We start from the raw sequence: 18,066 nt of genomic DNA, 5'->3' as shown, positions 1-18,066 counted from the left end.
GTGTTGGTCGACACGAACATATTTTATTATCACATTTTAGTAAACCAATCAGAAAAAAGGATTTTACACGACACGACACGACACGGGAAGTTGTGAACCCGCCTTTACTCCTGTCGGCAATACGGTATCCGGTTACTGGTTAATGGTTACTTGGGTACTACGTCTTCTCAGCTAGGTTTAATGGCTTTAGTACAATAGTACCTCTCTACTCCTCCCATCAATAGACCAATCCAATCCAATCACTTCTTTGTCGTCGTCGCGGTGAACGCGTGTGCGCTAAATATTTGCTCTTGCTATTTAATTCGAAGACTTCAAACAATAATCCAAACAAACAATGGGTGTCGACGTTACATTCCTTGCCGAAGGAGACGGTAAGTTAAGCCCTACACTACTGTGCTCTAACCGCGTCGATCGTTCGGCCGACGGCTAATGCTAAGAGCAACCGGCCGGCGTCCGCGTCTCACGCGTATTTCAATATCTTGATTTTTCAGCGTAAAACAACAACAAAAAATGCTTTTGGTTAATTGATATAATACTAGGCAACTGCGTGTTAACCCAGACCAACAAGCGTACAACTCTTTTACTGATCTGCTCATTTTGTATTAATTTTACAGGTGCCACATTCCCAAAACGAGGCCAAACCGTCACCGTGCACTACACAGGTAAAATGAAATCAAATTAATTTAAATGATATGATAGGCAATGCTTCTCAAATTTTCCTAAAAAAAATTTATAGAACTGCCGACTTATAGTCTTGCTTAAATATAGGCAGTTAACCTATGTTCATTAATATGTTTTATGTGCCATTACTTTCCTTTGATGTTTTTATCACCAAAAGCTAATAGGAGCATGCATGCTAAAAAGAAAAATTAAACACTGCTTATGAAAAATTGTAAAATATGTTCTAGAAACTTCTGTAATAATAGTCTTCCTAATGGGGGAAGAAGAATCACTAATTTATTACCAGTGATTCTTTGCAGTTTGCACATCTAGTCAACCATGAAAACCCACTAATCAAGAATTTTAGTATTGTAACTTTGCCTGAAGCTCCTTGACGTTGTCTGAAATGGAGATGATGCAGGGACCTTCTATCTTATAATTACTAAAGATTTTTAACCTCACATACACACTTCACTCTTCCTCTCCACTAAGTCACAAATTAATGTAATCTGTACACATGCTAAGTGTTGCTAATGGGTGACTTCTTACCCCCATATTATTTTGCTTGTTTATTCTCTTCAAATATGCTTATTGTGCTTCTAGTATAGATTATATAATTCTTGTAAAAATCAAAATAAAACAACTGGGGGGGGAGGGGAGCACCACACTTGAAAAGTACCTAGGAAAGTAGGAAATATTTAATCCATAATAGATTTAAAACTATTTGTTAATACATAATTAACTTTTAGTTGTTTCTTAATCTGATACAAATATTATATATTATAGGTACATTGACTGATGGTAAGAAATTTGATTCGTCGCGCGACCGTAATAAGCCTTTCAAGTTCAAGATTGGAAAAGGAGAAGTGATCAAAGGTTGGGATGAAGGTGTTGCCCAAGTAAGAAACCATTACATTGTTAATTTTATGTTGTAATAAATATTTATATAAAAATAGTCAAATAATCTGGTCACTGTACTAAAAATAATATTATCTAACAAAAAATTCTCTTGTTTCATTTTTTTCTAGATGAGTATTGGCTCCCGTGCTAAACTGACATGTTCTCCAGATTATGCTTATGGAGCTCTGGGACACCCTGGCGTCATTCCACCAAATGCAACTTTGATTTTTGATGTTGAACTCATCAAATGCGAATAAAAATGTACACCGCACATGCTATTATTACTTCTTATATACTTAAATAAACAATGCACCTTCAAGACTGACCAATATATTTTCCCGTCGAACAACTTCATTGCTAAATACTATCATAAAATAGTGTTAGAAAAATATTACAGATTTACTATAGTTACTGAAATGCCAAAATTATCTATAAGTGATTTCTAATTATCAATATGAATAATTATTACTTTATAGAATTTTAATACAATACAATAAATATGTATCTTTTTTTTTCTTTAAAAATGAACAGAATTATAATAGGAAACAATGATCAATAAACCAAATGTCTATAATTATTATATAATGTTTTGCAATTTATATCTTAATTATCTATAATAATTTTCATGAAATCAAGCCACCATTTAATGAGACAACTCGTTACTGGGTATTACTTATTATCAAACAATTTTAATCGTAGGTTGTTACATACCATTAATCTTACTTCCTGGTGTACATGACTGAGAATTTTTTGAAAAATGTTGGATAAAATATACAATCTTGAGTTATAATTATAAAAAGTATTTATTTATAATTTTGCATGTTAAAAGTTGATTTTAAACATAATTCAACTTTACTTAGTGACAGATAATATGGTGTTTGAATAGACAATTTTACAAACTGGAACACTTAAAATGTATACACCTATAACTTAATATATATTTTTTTTGACGTAAGCTATTATAGTCAAAGTTATTTATGGATAGTTGATAGACAGAATTTGCAGGATATGTTATCAATAATGATTGTAGTACAAATGTAATAGTTGTGTAGGTGCTTAGATTTATGGAAATTTTATTCTTTTATAAAACAAATAAGTAATAATTTTGGTTGTCTTGAGAGTGATAAAATTGGAACTGTTTTATTGTGTAGTAGTTTTCTTTATTTTTTCAATATTTACTTAAATAGTTTTTTGATCAGTAACCATTAGATTCTAGTTTAACCAAGTGGAATGCTGCTATGGTTCATTTTGAGTCCATATCATTTTAAAATGATTATCTCCTGACAGCTATGCCGTTCCTTTTTATCGTGTTTGACAACTTTATAATTAACATTTTAGAATACCTAGAACAGTAGAACATACCAATGAGTAATTAAAAGTGTTTAAGGTATAATTGAGTTAGAAAATTCCTGTTAACGAAATGTCCTAACATATTCTAGAATATTTATTTAGTGTTTTTCACTAAAGATAGAGAATCACGATTTTAACCCATTCGATGAAGATAACTAATAAAAGACAACTTTGAACTTTTTAATAGGTATATACTATCTAAGAATAAATTGTTTTATAAACACGAGGTTAATAAAAAGTCATTTTGAAATAGGACAAAATCCAAAGGTGCAACTAGAAAACTTGGAGGTGCTGGGTGCACAAATAATGAATAGGTAGCTCACAAACCTGTGGGGAAAGCTCCCCACACCCAAAACTTGCATTAGATTTATAAAAACAATAACCATCTACGTATATTTATACTTGTTTTAATTTATATGTATATATATATAAAGAAATGTACATTTTGAATAAATTGTATTACTCAAGATCCACCAAAACGATTTCGATAAAAATTTCAGAGCATATTAATATTTATATGTAGATGGTTTCTGTGAAGTTTGTACGCTATGGGATGAATGGTTCCGAAGTTATGGCCTCTTACAAGTGCACAAATAAAAAAAAAAATTTAATTTTCGGTGACCCATGGTAACAATTTTTTATTGTTATTATTATTTATTTTCATCGTTTTTGTAACATTTTTCACGATATAAACTATATTTTTGGTTATTGTAAGGTCGCTATTGGTTAAAATTGAATATAATAGTTGTAGACCTGTTGTTAAATTTTGTTGAAACCATAAAATCAAAAAAAAAAGGATTAGCGAAATAAGTCAATGTCCACCGTAAATCTCAAAATCATAGCAATAGACAACATAATAAGTTTTACCAACAGGCAACAATATAAAAACCACCAGATGGCACGTTATTGTATTTTATCCACCGCATTAAAAAAAAAAAATTGATATAACTTTGAAACTTACCTAAGGGTTAGAAATTATTAATTTACTTACACATCTCACGGGGTCCACAATCTACCACGGGTGGATTGTCTACCTGATAAAATACTTCTCGCATAATCGTAAGAGAGTCTCACGGGCAATGCCAAGCAGAATCACTATAATATTATTACTTGACTAACTCACTGACTGATAAACGTAGAGCGTGAACAATGATTTATCAATGCTTGCAATTTATACGATACGTTCGTACAATGGTACCACAAATTTAGTGTTCAATAAGAAAGCATTTTAAAAAATTCGTATTTTAAAGTGGTGCTTACACAAGTTTTTTGAGAATCAAAATAGTCAATGAAAATATCTAAGTTTTGAACACCGTTAAACCGAATAATAAATAACAAATTGATTAAAATTCGAATCATATTATAGAATTAGCATTTTAACGGGCAACGAAGTTCAGCTTGTATTAGTATAATACAGTTAAAGATGATCACAACACCAGTCACCAACCTATGTTTTAACATGATTTTATTTAATGAAATATATATATATTTTTAAAATTTTTCACTTTTCAAACTATTAGTTATATTTCTTTCAATATTTAATACTGATAAGTTGCCAAATTGGTAAATCTCTGTTGTAGCATACTTCGTTGTTCATAGGTTTCATAGATTAACTAATTTTCAATTCAGCGCATACTTAAGAAACTGCGTTTACAAGTAGTAAAACTTATTGGTATGGACCATACCAGATGGTGATCTACCTGAATTAGTTTGTGCAAATTGCCAATTTGGATGTGTTACTTTTTGTATGTTTTTTTTTAACATTATCAAAACTGAAATTTTTAGGCAACTAATTTTTAAAGACTATCTTTTCAGATTTGAGCATATCTACTGGAACATATTATATAACATTCCAAAAAAAACAGTTCAATTATGATACCTAGTGAATTTAATAGGTATTAAAAATTAATTTCAAATTGTATTAGTGTTTAATATACTAATATAACCTAACTACTTTTATGCGACCTCTTGTAAATTTTAAGATTAAGCCTTCTGTGTTCTCTACTAGTTGCACCAATGACAAAATCCGAAGATGACTTTATCAATCGAAATAATTTTATATAATTGGTGAACAGAAGTTTTAGTGAGTTAAAAAAGTGTAAATTATTAATAAATTACATAAATAAGTAATAACAATGTACTATGTAGTCATGTAAATAAATTTTAACCTTGTAATGTATATCTGATGAACTACGTCTTAACCTAACCCATTTGGACTATTTTTCTCACGCTACGACTGCAATGGCCCCATTTCAATACTAAAATTAGTTTATAAAATTAAACAGTAGATATCAAATTTCAACTAATAATAAAATTAATTTTTAATTTTAGAAAAATGTTCTAAATACGTTTATAATGAATAATGATATATAAGATGTGATAGTCGATAGACATTCGGTATATTTATTTTTATTATGTTTACCAATGAAAAATGTGTGGAGCAAAAACACGAATAAAACATTGAATTTGATTTTTAATATTAGTAAATTTACAGTTTAAAGACAAAACATTGTATGATGCATAACATATTAAGCACATGTAACAAGTATTACACTGTATAATATGTGTATCAACATTGATAATTCAATAAATTTGTAAAATATAAAAATAAATCCGCTATAACATTTAGTTATGCAGTTTACTCAATAATAAAAACTAAATGCTTGAATAATAATCAGTCATTTTCTAAAAGTAACTTATTAATATTATTATTATTATTATTATTATTGGCAAAGATTGTGAAGACGGTTAAATTATTGGTTTTGGCAATTAAATAATTGAACATTTATGTAATAAAATTGATGCAATATTATATGTGTCTGCTCTATGTAAAGCGACTCCCAAATACGAATGTAGGTATTCATTGAAATAAGTTTGGTTCTAATTTAGTGACGTTTGAGGTAATTTTTTCGTGGATGGATTTCACACCCTGACGGACCGACTAAATGTTTATTCCAATCTTGGTGATCGCTTCCAATTTCTTCCAAACACAATGGGCAGATATTACTGACAGAATTTCTTTCTAAAAAGCAGTCATTTAACATCCATTAACTATTATTTATTTTATTGTAATTTGTAAGTATTCACTTATAGGCTATATTTTATTGGTTAAATTATTCAATATAATAATTGGTTATTTTATTAAAATATATTTTATACTAACTTATACATGTTGACCCTGAAATATGATGCTCTAGAAATTCGATCTCGACCACCTCTAAACACCGATCGCATGATTTATATTTGTCTTTGAAATCACAGTCTCCTGAAAAAGAACGATTATCGAGACATTATTAGGTTTAGTTGTCTAATAAATAAATTCGTTGTAAAAAAATTAGTCAAGTAATAAGTATAGGTACTCAAGAGGTGATGTCGAAGTGTCATTATCTCAATAACTTCGGAACAGTTTTCACAGCGCATTAACAATGGACAATATTTCCAATAATGTATGTTCAATTCTTCTTCGGAAAATGTAGTTTCTTCTTTGCAAAATGTACAGCGGCTATAACAGTGAAAAAATTTGATATTAAATATTTTTGACTTACCTATTATTCAATTTTACTCACTAAATTTTATACGAGTATAGGGATTTTTAACCTGTGCGTCGCGGCTCCCAGAGTTAAATTATTATCAAGGGAGACGCGTCCGCAAAAATAAGTATAAAAAAAAAACAAAAATTGTACTGCCATAATTATTTTTTATATACACATAAAGTTTATGAGATAAACGATAAGCCGATTTCATATAATAGTACCTATTAATAGTTACTACTACTTAATGTTTATACATTTCCCTACTTATTAAAGAAAATTAGTTATATTCGTTTGTTTTATTGTTACCTATCATTATTCATATGAAAATCGTTTATTAATTGTCTTCGAAATAGGATAAACAACGGACCCAAAAAAGTTGAAAATAACCTATATAGCCTATAATATATTATTATATTGTACCTATTTAATTTTACAATAAATGAAAAAAATGTATTGTACGTTTGCACTTATATTGCTGTACATATATCATCAAAATAATGAAAAATAAGTAAATACAATTTTTGAATGGAATCAAAAAAAAAAATTTTCTAATATTATATTTTGAAATATTTTTAAGTTTTGTGTATAAATAATATAATATACATACTTTAATTTCAACACATTGATATTGTTTTGGCCATTCTCGTACACATCGGCTACGCTAGCTGATGTACTGGAACTTAATTTGCTCTGTGCTGTAGTATTATGGGTATTTTCCTTATTATGATAAGTCGATGTATTTTCACTAGTTGACCGCACTAGTTTGCATTGTGTTTGACCTACTGTGTCTATTTCGCCTAGTCTCTAAAAACGTAAAAAATATAAGGTATATAATATTTATATATATTATGTAGATACGAATGGTATGAGTTTAATTATGGTATTTTGTAATTATTTCCTATTTATGGAACATTATTATTATTTAATCTAACCTCAGGACAGAAACAATTTACAATAAAACTCCATAAATTTTAATCACCACTTTGGCAGGGTATAATACACTTTACTATGTACATGAAGCATACAAAGCGTAGGTATATTTGGTATAATCGTGGGGCTAATGTTTTTTCACTTTTATCAAAACCTTGTCAATATTGGATAAACCGTCGACCGCCGAGTTTCATTCTTTCGTTTTTCAAATCAAGATAATAATGACACAGCGTTCAAATGGCTTATGGTTTATTTTTCAGTAAATTATGTTACATTGTTGAAATATTTAAAATTTTCTACTAGAACAGTTTGTCAAACCTCCGAAATTGGTTAATGATTAATGCACAGTATAGGTATATACTATATAGGACATAGGTACATACTCACTTCTTGGTCGATGCGTTCAAACTCCTGCATTAGTTGCCTGTACATGATGTTCCGCCTGGTGATCTCGTCGTCTGGCGGCAATTGTTTTCGCACGAACCTAGGGTTCACTTTGTAAACGTGCACTAAAATCCGTTCGGCAGCTTTGCGTACGGCTTCAGTTGGATTATGAATGGCCGACATACCAAATTCGCATAAAATACGACAGGTCATCCCGCTAAAAGAAATGTATATGTACACAAATTAGCGAAATCAAAATATGAAATTATTAATTTATTATCAAAAGCTTAAAATGCTTAATGCAAACCTATTTTTATCGGAAGATACGCCTTGGCTGACGATCAATTGTTCGACCATTTCCAAGCGGCTTAGTATCAATCTGGGATGTATATTTCCGGTTAGTAAGCGCGTCAAATGAGTTGGTATGATATTTAGTTTTCTAGAATTAAAAAATAATAAAACATAAATGGTACCTATATAATAATATGTATTATTAATTATTATGTATATAAAATGAAAATACTGTATAGGTACGAGGTATATAATCATATAGTCAGTATCTATAGAAAACTGCAATAACTCAAATATTTTTTTATTTGATTGGCTAAATACCTAGAATTCAAAATCAATAAGGCACGTGCATATGATATTATACCTCACCTTATATCGGGAACTTCAGCTACACTTAATATGGTGTGCGTCGCTATGTTATGAATACGCGGTGTCGTGTCTCCGGCTTTCGCCAAAAGTTCTGGAAGTAGTGTTTCTAGACTTCGCGAAGCTTCACCCGTCGAAACTCTACATACAAAGTAATCATGTATAATAAATTACAATATTACGATTTATTCACAATAAATTTTAATATTATATAATTATCATCATATTTATACATAGCAGGTAGCTTAGCTAAGAACATTCTTACGAATATTAAGTTTAAATATATAAATAACATTAAACAGATTTGGACGTAGTAGGTACATGATAACGATAACTTACCTCCCGGGAATGAATTCTGAGAACATGAATCTTATGATTTCCGCAGACAAATTGTAGACAGCGAAAACTTTGTCTCTGAGCGTTCGGTGCAATAGCTGGACTGCCGCCCGTGTCATTTTGTTTGGCGAGTGCCGAACATCTACTTCGTCGAACATAAAACTCTTCATAGAACTTTCCATCAGTTTTAACCCTTCAACTTTGTCCGAATATTGTTTAGAAAAAAAATGTTTCACCTGAAATTGTCAAATTGATCTAATATTAGGTTCACGCGGCACCTACCGTTACATGTCAGAAGATCAGATATCGTAGGTATAATGTATATTATATTAAAATACGATCAAATAATAAATATACAATTTTATGTAGATAGGTAGTATACATTATTATTATGTGAATTCGCATACCATCGTAAGTCCAAATACTGCGATTGGAATAGAAGCCTGTTTCTTATCTCTGTCACTTAACTTTGACGTTCCAACACCGCTGGCCGACGTGGACGACGAAGAGTCCACATTATTTTGCGTTTGACAACTGAAAGATTAAATTCCCGTGTTTATACGAACAATAAACTTAATTCAATAATTAAACTTATGGTTATACATGTAATTTGTGTATAAACAGAAAACACGTACAATCTTTGAGCTGGAATGGCTTGTTCGTCGTACGCTTCATAGCTGTTTTTGCTGGATTTTGGACGGATTGGCTTAGGTCTTTTTAAAGAAATTGCTTTCGTAACGACCGTATGCTGTAACTTTGGCGATCTAAAAATAAAAAATAAAACCATCAAGTATTGTACGAGTTGTTTTTTCTATTGTGTGTTTATTGAGTTAACTGTTTTCGTACCTTTCCCTAGAGTTATTTTCAGGATAGTGAAGTGGCGATACTGGACTATGGTAAACGTCTGGTTCATCAGTCACTTCGGTTTCGATCTTTTCTGGTAGGATTTCTTGTTGACACGGCTTGACCGAAACTTGTTTTGGTGAAACAATCGGTGACAGTGAAGCTGCGTACTTAATGGATTCATTAACAGATCCTGGAGTCTTGTCGACGAGATCTTCAGGTTCCTCGTCATTAATTTCTAAAGGCTATTAAAAACGCAAATTTATAATATTATAATTTATTTAAAAGATAATTATGATTTGTTTATAATTCAATATTATTTCAATTTTTTAGGCAGGTACTCATTGTATTTATTATAGAAACTACAGTACATATTATGTATTTATGTATATAATGATACGGACAGTAAGATATTATAGTTCACCCTAAAAAGTAAAAAGTCATGAGGCGATAAAAACACAAAAAGAAGTACGATACTTCACCGATTGTCGTTTAAATTGAAAGTTTATAATATACATCAATTATTATATAAATATAATGCATATTATAGTATTATCTATGAATTGTGATGACTGATGAATATAAAATATTAAAATATATGTTTATGTTTAATTTTAAACTCGATTAATTAATAGTAGTTGCATTAGTATTGTATTGCATCACTTGCACCCTACTCGACTCACCCCATTTTTTTCCAAAAGGTCGTCAACCCGATTTTCAATCATCACTTGTGCACGATACTCTTCCATTTGAGTTTTTTTCTTCTTTGCTTTACCGTAGTCTTCGTTTTGTATGGCCAGGGTTTTTGACAGTTCTAATTTTCCTAGCTTTTCTCCAGCAGACCGTAACTCTGTCATTGCTTCTTTTAATTTTCTTGCATACTCAAATCGTTCATCTGTACAAACGGCCATGTTTTATTATTTTTAATTCGTGACATTCATTTTAAAAACATTACCTTGAACAGCTGTAATCTTTCTGTTTTCTAGCATTCGAATAATTTGTGCGATGTGTTTATCCACATACATTTCAAAAGCCAAGTCATCACATATTGAACTGTGATGAGCGATGCCTCCTTGATCTGTGTGTTGTTTTTCACCAGTAACTTGTATACCTATCAAGCTCACCTATATTACAAAACACAAATAATATATTATATTTAAAAATTAATATTAGTAAAAAACAAACCTGGTTGAAACGATTAAAAGAATTTTTATGGTTTTCGTTCAAAATCAATTTGACATAACTGGTGGCACTAGCCAACGGGAGTGTAATAGTTTTAAGTTCTCTGCTTTTCACTGAACCACCATCATTATCATTAAGTGTAATATAACCTAAATATTCGTAATTTTGAGTTGATAAATTATCTGTTTCCACGCATTCTTCTGGACCAATCCATATTTCAATTTTATTGGCTTTAAACAATATTAAAAATATATATAATAGATATGTGCCTACCATACTTTATTTATATAAAACATTCATGTATGTATAATTCAACTATTTAAGTCTTACGTATTACATTAAAATAATTTTTGCGATATAATAGTTTAAATAAATTATCAGTAAATTGTAAGTATCAACTAAATTGTTTTTCGATATTTGCATTTTTTTAAAAAATTTGATTTATTTTTATTAATTACTTTATTAATTTCTAAATCAAATACATATTGATTTTATACTTACGAATTAAATATTGATGAACAAGTATTTGGATTTGTTGGATCACAGTAGCTTCGTCGAGTTTTAGTATTAATTTCTGTGGATATTCACAGTTTTTGGAAGACCTCCATCCCTTAACAGTCGGACCATGGTTGTTGAGTTCAGAGCTTTGATAAATTACATCTTCGCCTAATTGTATATTTTAAATATAGGTACAATTTATAAAAATGAATTAATAACTTAAAAGTATAAGTGAGTCAGATAGGTATATGATTATTATCATATAGGCAACATTAGTTTAATATTGAATATTTTGTTGATAGTTGTTATATTTTTGTGAAATTATGAACTCTTAAAGTAGGTACCAATTAATAAAAATTGAACACAATATTTCAACTATTAACTATCTATACTTATATTAGCCATGTATACCGTATACAACACCACTTAATATGATATGAAGTAAGTACATAAAATAGATATTAAAAGACAATATTTTTTTAATATTTTTAATGTTATTGTTTATCAACATAATACCTTTAAATGCGGTCGATTCTGATAAAGTTGTCTTTCGTATCATTTTAAAACAATTTAAGGTTTTTTAAGTATATAAAAATATAAAATTGTATGCACAAAATATATGTCAATATTTATGTAATTTACAAGACAATTACGAACAGTAATGCATTTTAAAATATTTTAGTTCGCAGAAATAAAAAATATTATGTCAGACGTCATCATGGTATGCGTAATTTATTTGATAAATAGGTATTTAATAAAACATGCACTAGTATATTATAATATTACACTAATAAGTAGGTACCACCTATTATTATATAGATAGTATATATTACATACTATAATAAATGTTGAATTGTTCATAAAATTAATAGTTATCGACTAATGTTATATATCTTGTATAATTTATATAATATATCCCTACCTATTCCAAAACATTATATTCTATTATTATATTAATTAAAATATACTGCAGTAGAATTTCGATTAAATGCCACTACTCATAAGCTGCAGTAAAATCTTATCGCCTTATATGCGAACTGGTTTATCCAAAACTTTCCGTCAATATCTACTAGATAAGTGATATATACATTTTATGAATGAAGTAAAAACAGAATATTACAATTACGGAAGTATCGTTGTATTTAAAAGTTGGTTATAGTCATAATTATCAAAAAAATAATAAATAATATGTATATTGTATGTTTAAAAAAATCTTTGTTTATCTGTCAAGGCTCTGGTTAGGTTGGTTAGAGACTGTTGATTAATCGATTTTCTACTGTACTTATATTAGTATACTTTTTCAATAGTGTGCAGCAACACTAAACTACACAATAATATTAATTGTATTGCATGTTAAAAATTGCCAAAATTGTAATGGTAAGTACAAAGCATTAGAAACGATAAACTATATTCATATTATAACAAGTACAGTATAATCATCGACTAGCATGTTAAAATGTAAAAATAGATAAATAACTTGTTATAATATTAGCTAGGCAACATAACTTACTCGTCTTGTAAACAACGACAAACTCCACTTTTCCAGCTGACATTGTTTACTTCGGATTGAACGTAGTTAAACTGAAAAAATATGTTTCACTGTTAAATACACAACATTTCCTTTTAACTTGTTATTAATTTTACTTGATTTATAATTTTTATAGTCCTAACTCCTAGGTAATCCACAAATCACAATAGTCTATAAGTTATAGACTCTATAATATTGTAATGTACTCGTGTAAGCTAAATAAAAAAAAATCTTTTTTTATAAATATTTATTTTTACTTAAACTGTTTGTACAGGTACTTCAGAAAAAAGATTACATTTAGAACTCTAGTATGCACATTTTTTAAATTATTTTTTATATATTTTTTTGCCTATATTAATTCTGTGTATATCTTATTTATACAAGTATATCTATTAACAATAGTTGTTATAATAATGATTATACTAAAAGTTGAAACAATGATTCTTTTAATTTTATTATTATGTTACTGAAGTTGAATTTAACTGGTATTCATAAAATTTATCCAATTAGATAAACGAAAAAAAACACTTCTCTTAAGAAGACGGTTCATCCGTATGTGTCATCTTCGTCTTATAAAACATACAACATAATAAAATCTGTTTCACAAGAACAACAATACCACTAGATAGTTAAGAAAAGTTAGAAACAAGTTAAGAAACCCAAATTTCACTCTATAAAAAGGAAAAAAATGACTGTGCAACATCCTTTTCAATTTTTCGTTATCACTATTACCATTGATTATATAGAGTAAACTATTCTGTAATCAATGCTAATACGAAAAAAGTTCTTATTGTTTCAAAATCCATTATTTTTGTGTAGTTCTGATATCGAGAAAATAAAAACAGTGTCACACGGCCTAAAATCTCCTCTTTCTATAGTGTAAAAATTTGGTTGCTTAACTCGGGCTAAAGCCTGAGTGATCATCGCGTGAAACGATTTTTATTATGTTGTACGTTTGTAAGACGAAGACAACGCTTATCGCGAATGAAGCGTCCTCTTAAGATTATAAAATAATTATTAATTAATATATATTATTAGGGTGTTAAAAAATAGTAAAACTGATAATTAATATGCATTGTACCTAGTACCGGACGTATCCAATAGTAATTCATTACTAACAGCTAGGCGTTTCGTTTTACCTGCACGAACGAGCGATTTTCACTGTTGGCGGTGCCGAATTTTCTTCTGACGTATTTGAACCGTTCCGGCCGTTCGGAACTATTAAACATTACGTCGACGGAGTTTTTTTTTATTTCGTTTCCTTTTAATTTATCGTTTTTTCCTCTCTCCGACTCCGTCTCACACCCACTACCGCCTACACACACGCATTTTTTTTGTCGTCGACGACTATATAAATACGCGAGATAGAAATCAATCGATCGCAAGCCGATGCAGACGCGGTCGTCGTCGGCGGACGTCTGCACGCGACCTCATAACAGTGTACAGTTTTCGAACTTTAACGGTGGGTGGGCGGAGATCGGAAGCCGCCGTATCGTAATTTTTATGCCGCGCGTCTCCGTCACCCCACAGACAAGACGTACAATATATACATTATGTGATACGTTACCCCCGACTTTTGTCTTTCGGCGCGTTTCGATCGCGCGCGCTCCGGACGGAACGCTGGCGCGCACGCGCACACCGCAGCGGCCGGCGGCGCGTCCATAGCACAATATAATACGTGCACAATTCGAAAGCCGCGCGCAATCAATATAATGCACTGCGGCCCTCGAGCTCCGCCAACCCTCGGTCCTGTAGCCACGGGTACGGCCGGACGTGGCGTATACAGCGTGTCCCAAAAATCACCGTATCGCGAGTAACGGATTTAGCGGAAGTGCAGCACGATGGGGTACAAACGAATGTAGGTACCCGCCGGGGCCCACAAAGCTGAGGAAGGTTTAAAGGCCCGAAGGTCAGACGTGTAGTTTTCTATATATAGATTTTCCGGCTATATCCAAGGAAATCGAATAATGGTCGAGAAAAAATAATTACGTTTACGAATCGCGCGATCTGAGCAACAAGCATCGTGATGTCTATATATGTATAATGTATATATAGTCTAGCGAGATCGCTGTGACACTCTTCGGTAGGTATATACGTTTAAATGCGACTTGTACGACAGTGCAATAATATTATTCAAAAATATCAACAAGAAAATTCCGATTTAATGGCACGCGAACGTTTCTTATTGATTATAGATGGCAGGGGGGTGTTATACTGCAGTTGAAAAATCTGCGTTTAAATATCGTATTGACTTGTTTTCCGTTTAGATTCTAGATATAGTACTGTACCATTATATACATATACCATATTGAGCTTTTAATAAAAGTTGTTCTGAATGAAAACATTTTTTGGTATGTAATAGTTTATACAATTAAAATAATAAAGTTAACTCGTGTAATTGCAATTTCAAATAGCAAAAGCAATTGATTAATTATGTATTTTTACATTTGGGGTTGTTATATTAATGTCTCAGAAAGTTCGATTAAGAACTAAGTATAAAATATGCATACATTTTACATATTGACAAAATTTTTAATTATAGCTAGTCTGTCTTTGTTTAAAATTATTGAAAACCTATTTATTTTTTTTTTTAATAATAATTTGTAATATTTAACATAATATTTAAAATATAAATAAAAAATAATGAATAATAATAATAATAATAATAAATATAAATATTTATTTATTATAAGTATATTATTATAATATAATATTTACATGTATATTGTATACATATATTGTTGTTCTTTTTCGTAATATTGTTGATGAATCATCGACGTTGTTGTTCGTCGGTGAAATAACTGAAAGTAATATAGGTACCAAAAATACCATTGTGTCTTGGAAATTCAATAGAACTTGCCAATGCGTTACGTACGTCGACTGCACGGAACTCTTTAAAACTTCCAATGACGGTGACTTTTCTGCGGTGTAATACGGATACTGTGTCAACGTCTTTTTTCGGTGGCAGTAGTACTGCCCAAATAGTGAGCACGCAAGGCGCAAGTGGCACAAGCGGTGGGTCACGCCTGAGTGCGTCCTGACCGGGGCGTGCTCACACGTCAAGGGATGACGAGGAGTTGGGCCCTGGAGCTGGGACCCAGGATAGAATACAGCCTCAGTATTCCTTGTTTGTCGTAAAAGGTGACTAAAATGGACTGGTCAGACGGGGCCGGCGTCCGGGACGCGGACACACCGAAACCGGATCCAACCCGCCGTACGCCGACCGTAAACCTCCGCGACTCTCGACTAGCGCACAGCGCTAACGTGAGGTCCGTGGTTGTAGCCGCAAGGCGCAAAACCCGGGAGTCCTCGTGCCCAAATAAGGGTTCTCGGTTGTGAGAGTTCGATCCTCGGTGAAGTCGAACCATAAACACCATCTACAGAAATGATCATCGAACAGATAACGGAGTTCCGTAATTCGTTGTCGCGGCGTACAAACCGACGTACGAAGTCAGCAGCCCTCGTGTACGTCGTAATTAAAGGTACATGGCGATACGAAAATAGCCTCTGATTATACCACCGAAAGTGACGGCGATGGAATACTGGAATAGAGACAATCTGCACAACAGCCGACATTAAGTCATCAGTGCAACCAAAAGAATGGCAACATATCCGGTGTAGGTCGATGTAAGTCGTAGGTCCTACCAAGACTAGGGAGGCGACTTCTCAAGTTCGGTACAGAAGATTGTGTTGTTGTTATTGGGTAAACTCGACTGACTTAGAGACGACGACGAGTAAGTCTGAACGAATAGGTACTTAAGATAATTATTATGTTATGTTTATCAAGTGTGTAATAAATTTTACAAATAAAAAAAGAAATCTTCATCAATTGATTTTATTATTGTGTTTTTATATCAAAAAACAAATAAAAAAATTACCGTAGATACTGTGAATTTTTCTCCAAATGTTTATATTAGTATTTTATTTATCGGTGTCTTCGTCATTAATGTTTAACTGAAAGTAACATATAACATTATAACATGTTATATTGTAAAAATTAAAACATGTCACTGCGTGGTATCAGTGACATACCTATTTAATACAAATCGGAAAATAATATAAAAGGAGTTTAATGTTATTTATAAACTAATATTTGACAAGGCATTTAATTTTACTGAGTAAAATTTAATATATTAAATTGATACACATTGTTAACTATCAAATATTTTACTTTATCGATGGCCTGATAACAATACACACGATACAAACGATAAAACGAGGCTCTTTCGGCACATGCATTTCTGAAAGGCTAATCTTATTGTTTTACAGCGAGACTCCTTGATAATACAGAATGGATGTAAAATGACAAGTGACTATAATGTATAACTACATAAATTTATATTATAATGATGAAATTGATAAAATATAAGTGGTGTAACACCTGTTAAATACAATAAATTATTGCACACTACGGGTATATAAATATATAATATTTTTGTGATTGATATTCGTTTTATATAAGTTATTTAGAATTTAGAGTTTAGAGTGTTTAGACCATCGCAATAAATTTACAAACATATAGTTTTTATGGGTAATTATATTATTGTATATACTAAGACGATTGAGCATTATTTGCTTGTTCGATGTATGCTAAATAGTTTGAATATTACTATGTAAATTATTATAAGTGCGATATTAAGTTTACAAGTCACAAGTCACAACTATAACACCCGCGTGGCCGCGTCCCATATGCATAATTTTCAATGTAACTATCGTAACTCAAAAAATAGTATCATACTTCAGACAAAATGTTAGTATATTTTATACTATTACTGTTGTTTAATTTTAAATATGAAAAAAATATTTAAATTTGTCAGTAACTATAATACTATATATTTGGAATTGGTTAGAGAAAAATTGTAAGTCATATTTTCACTTCTTTTAGTCATTAATAGAAGTTTAGTATTTACAAATTATAAAAATATTATACTATCAATTTTTGTATGATATAAAAGTTTATAAATTAAAATTCGCTTAATACAATTGAAATTAAAGCGCTAAAAATGTGATAATAGTTTTTAAAAACAAAATCTAGTACTAAGCTTGCTAGTTACAACATAGAAAAAAATCCGAAGTGTATTTTGAATTATTTTTAAATTAACTTTTGGGGCGTTAGTATGAATATTATTTTAATGATTTAATTAAAATAATTATTTTTATACAATTATAATAACAGCTTTACTTCATAATTATAACATGATTATATGTATAGTTTAATATTTAGTACGATTTTAAAATTATATATTGAATTCTACTTAAAAAAAA

General features: G+C 30.6%; 2 protein-coding genes across 6 annotated transcripts; one reads left to right on the top strand and one right to left on the bottom strand.

The window, feature by feature from the left end:
* Positions 1 to 203: 203 nt before the first annotated feature.
* LOC114129150 (peptidyl-prolyl cis-trans isomerase Fkbp12) lies at positions 204 to 2,145 on the top strand. The gene is made up of 4 exons (XM_027993797.2): positions 204 to 371; positions 615 to 662; positions 1,447 to 1,559; positions 1,689 to 2,145. The coding sequence occupies exons 1-4, from the start codon at positions 335 to 337 to the stop codon at positions 1,815 to 1,817; spliced, it is 327 nt and encodes a 108-aa protein (XP_027849598.1). The 5' UTR covers positions 204 to 334; the 3' UTR covers positions 1,818 to 2,145.
* A 610-nt stretch (positions 2,146 to 2,755) lies between these two features.
* On the bottom strand, positions 2,756 to 14,368 carry LOC114129143 (centrosomal protein of 104 kDa). Of its 5 annotated transcripts, none has more exons than XM_027993786.2 (17): positions 13,941 to 14,364; positions 12,784 to 12,854; positions 11,277 to 11,441; positions 10,779 to 11,005; positions 10,549 to 10,717; positions 10,277 to 10,488; positions 9,597 to 9,838; positions 9,386 to 9,514; positions 9,158 to 9,284; positions 8,754 to 8,986; positions 8,418 to 8,555; positions 8,065 to 8,196; positions 7,761 to 7,974; positions 7,051 to 7,247; positions 6,270 to 6,412; positions 6,074 to 6,175; positions 2,756 to 2,903 (listed from the first exon to the last, which is right to left on the bottom strand). In XM_027993786.2, exons 2-17 carry the CDS (start codon positions 12,824 to 12,826, stop codon positions 2,887 to 2,889), a joined length of 2,490 nt encoding a protein of 829 aa, XP_027849587.2. In that variant the 5' UTR covers positions 12,827 to 12,854; positions 13,941 to 14,364; the 3' UTR covers positions 2,756 to 2,886. The 5 variants fall into 5 exon arrangements, 4 of the variants coding, with proteins under 4 accessions (XP_027849587.2, XP_027849585.2, XP_050053834.1 ...); XM_027993784.2 differs by lacking the exon at positions 2,756 to 2,903 and adding an exon at positions 5,364 to 5,932 and having other exon boundaries at positions 13,883 to 14,361; XM_050197877.1 differs by lacking the exon at positions 2,756 to 2,903 and adding an exon at positions 5,364 to 5,932 and having other exon boundaries at positions 13,941 to 14,361.
* Positions 14,369 to 18,066: the final 3,698 nt, after the last annotated feature.

The sequence above is a fragment of the Aphis gossypii genome, chromosome 1 (assembly GCF_020184175.1).
Source record: "Aphis gossypii isolate Hap1 chromosome 1, ASM2018417v2, whole genome shotgun sequence".
Lineage (NCBI taxonomy): Eukaryota > Metazoa > Arthropoda > Insecta > Hemiptera > Aphididae > Aphis > Aphis gossypii.
Note: the sequence above shows the minus strand (reverse complement) of the source record. Positions and strands in the feature narration are given on the sequence as shown.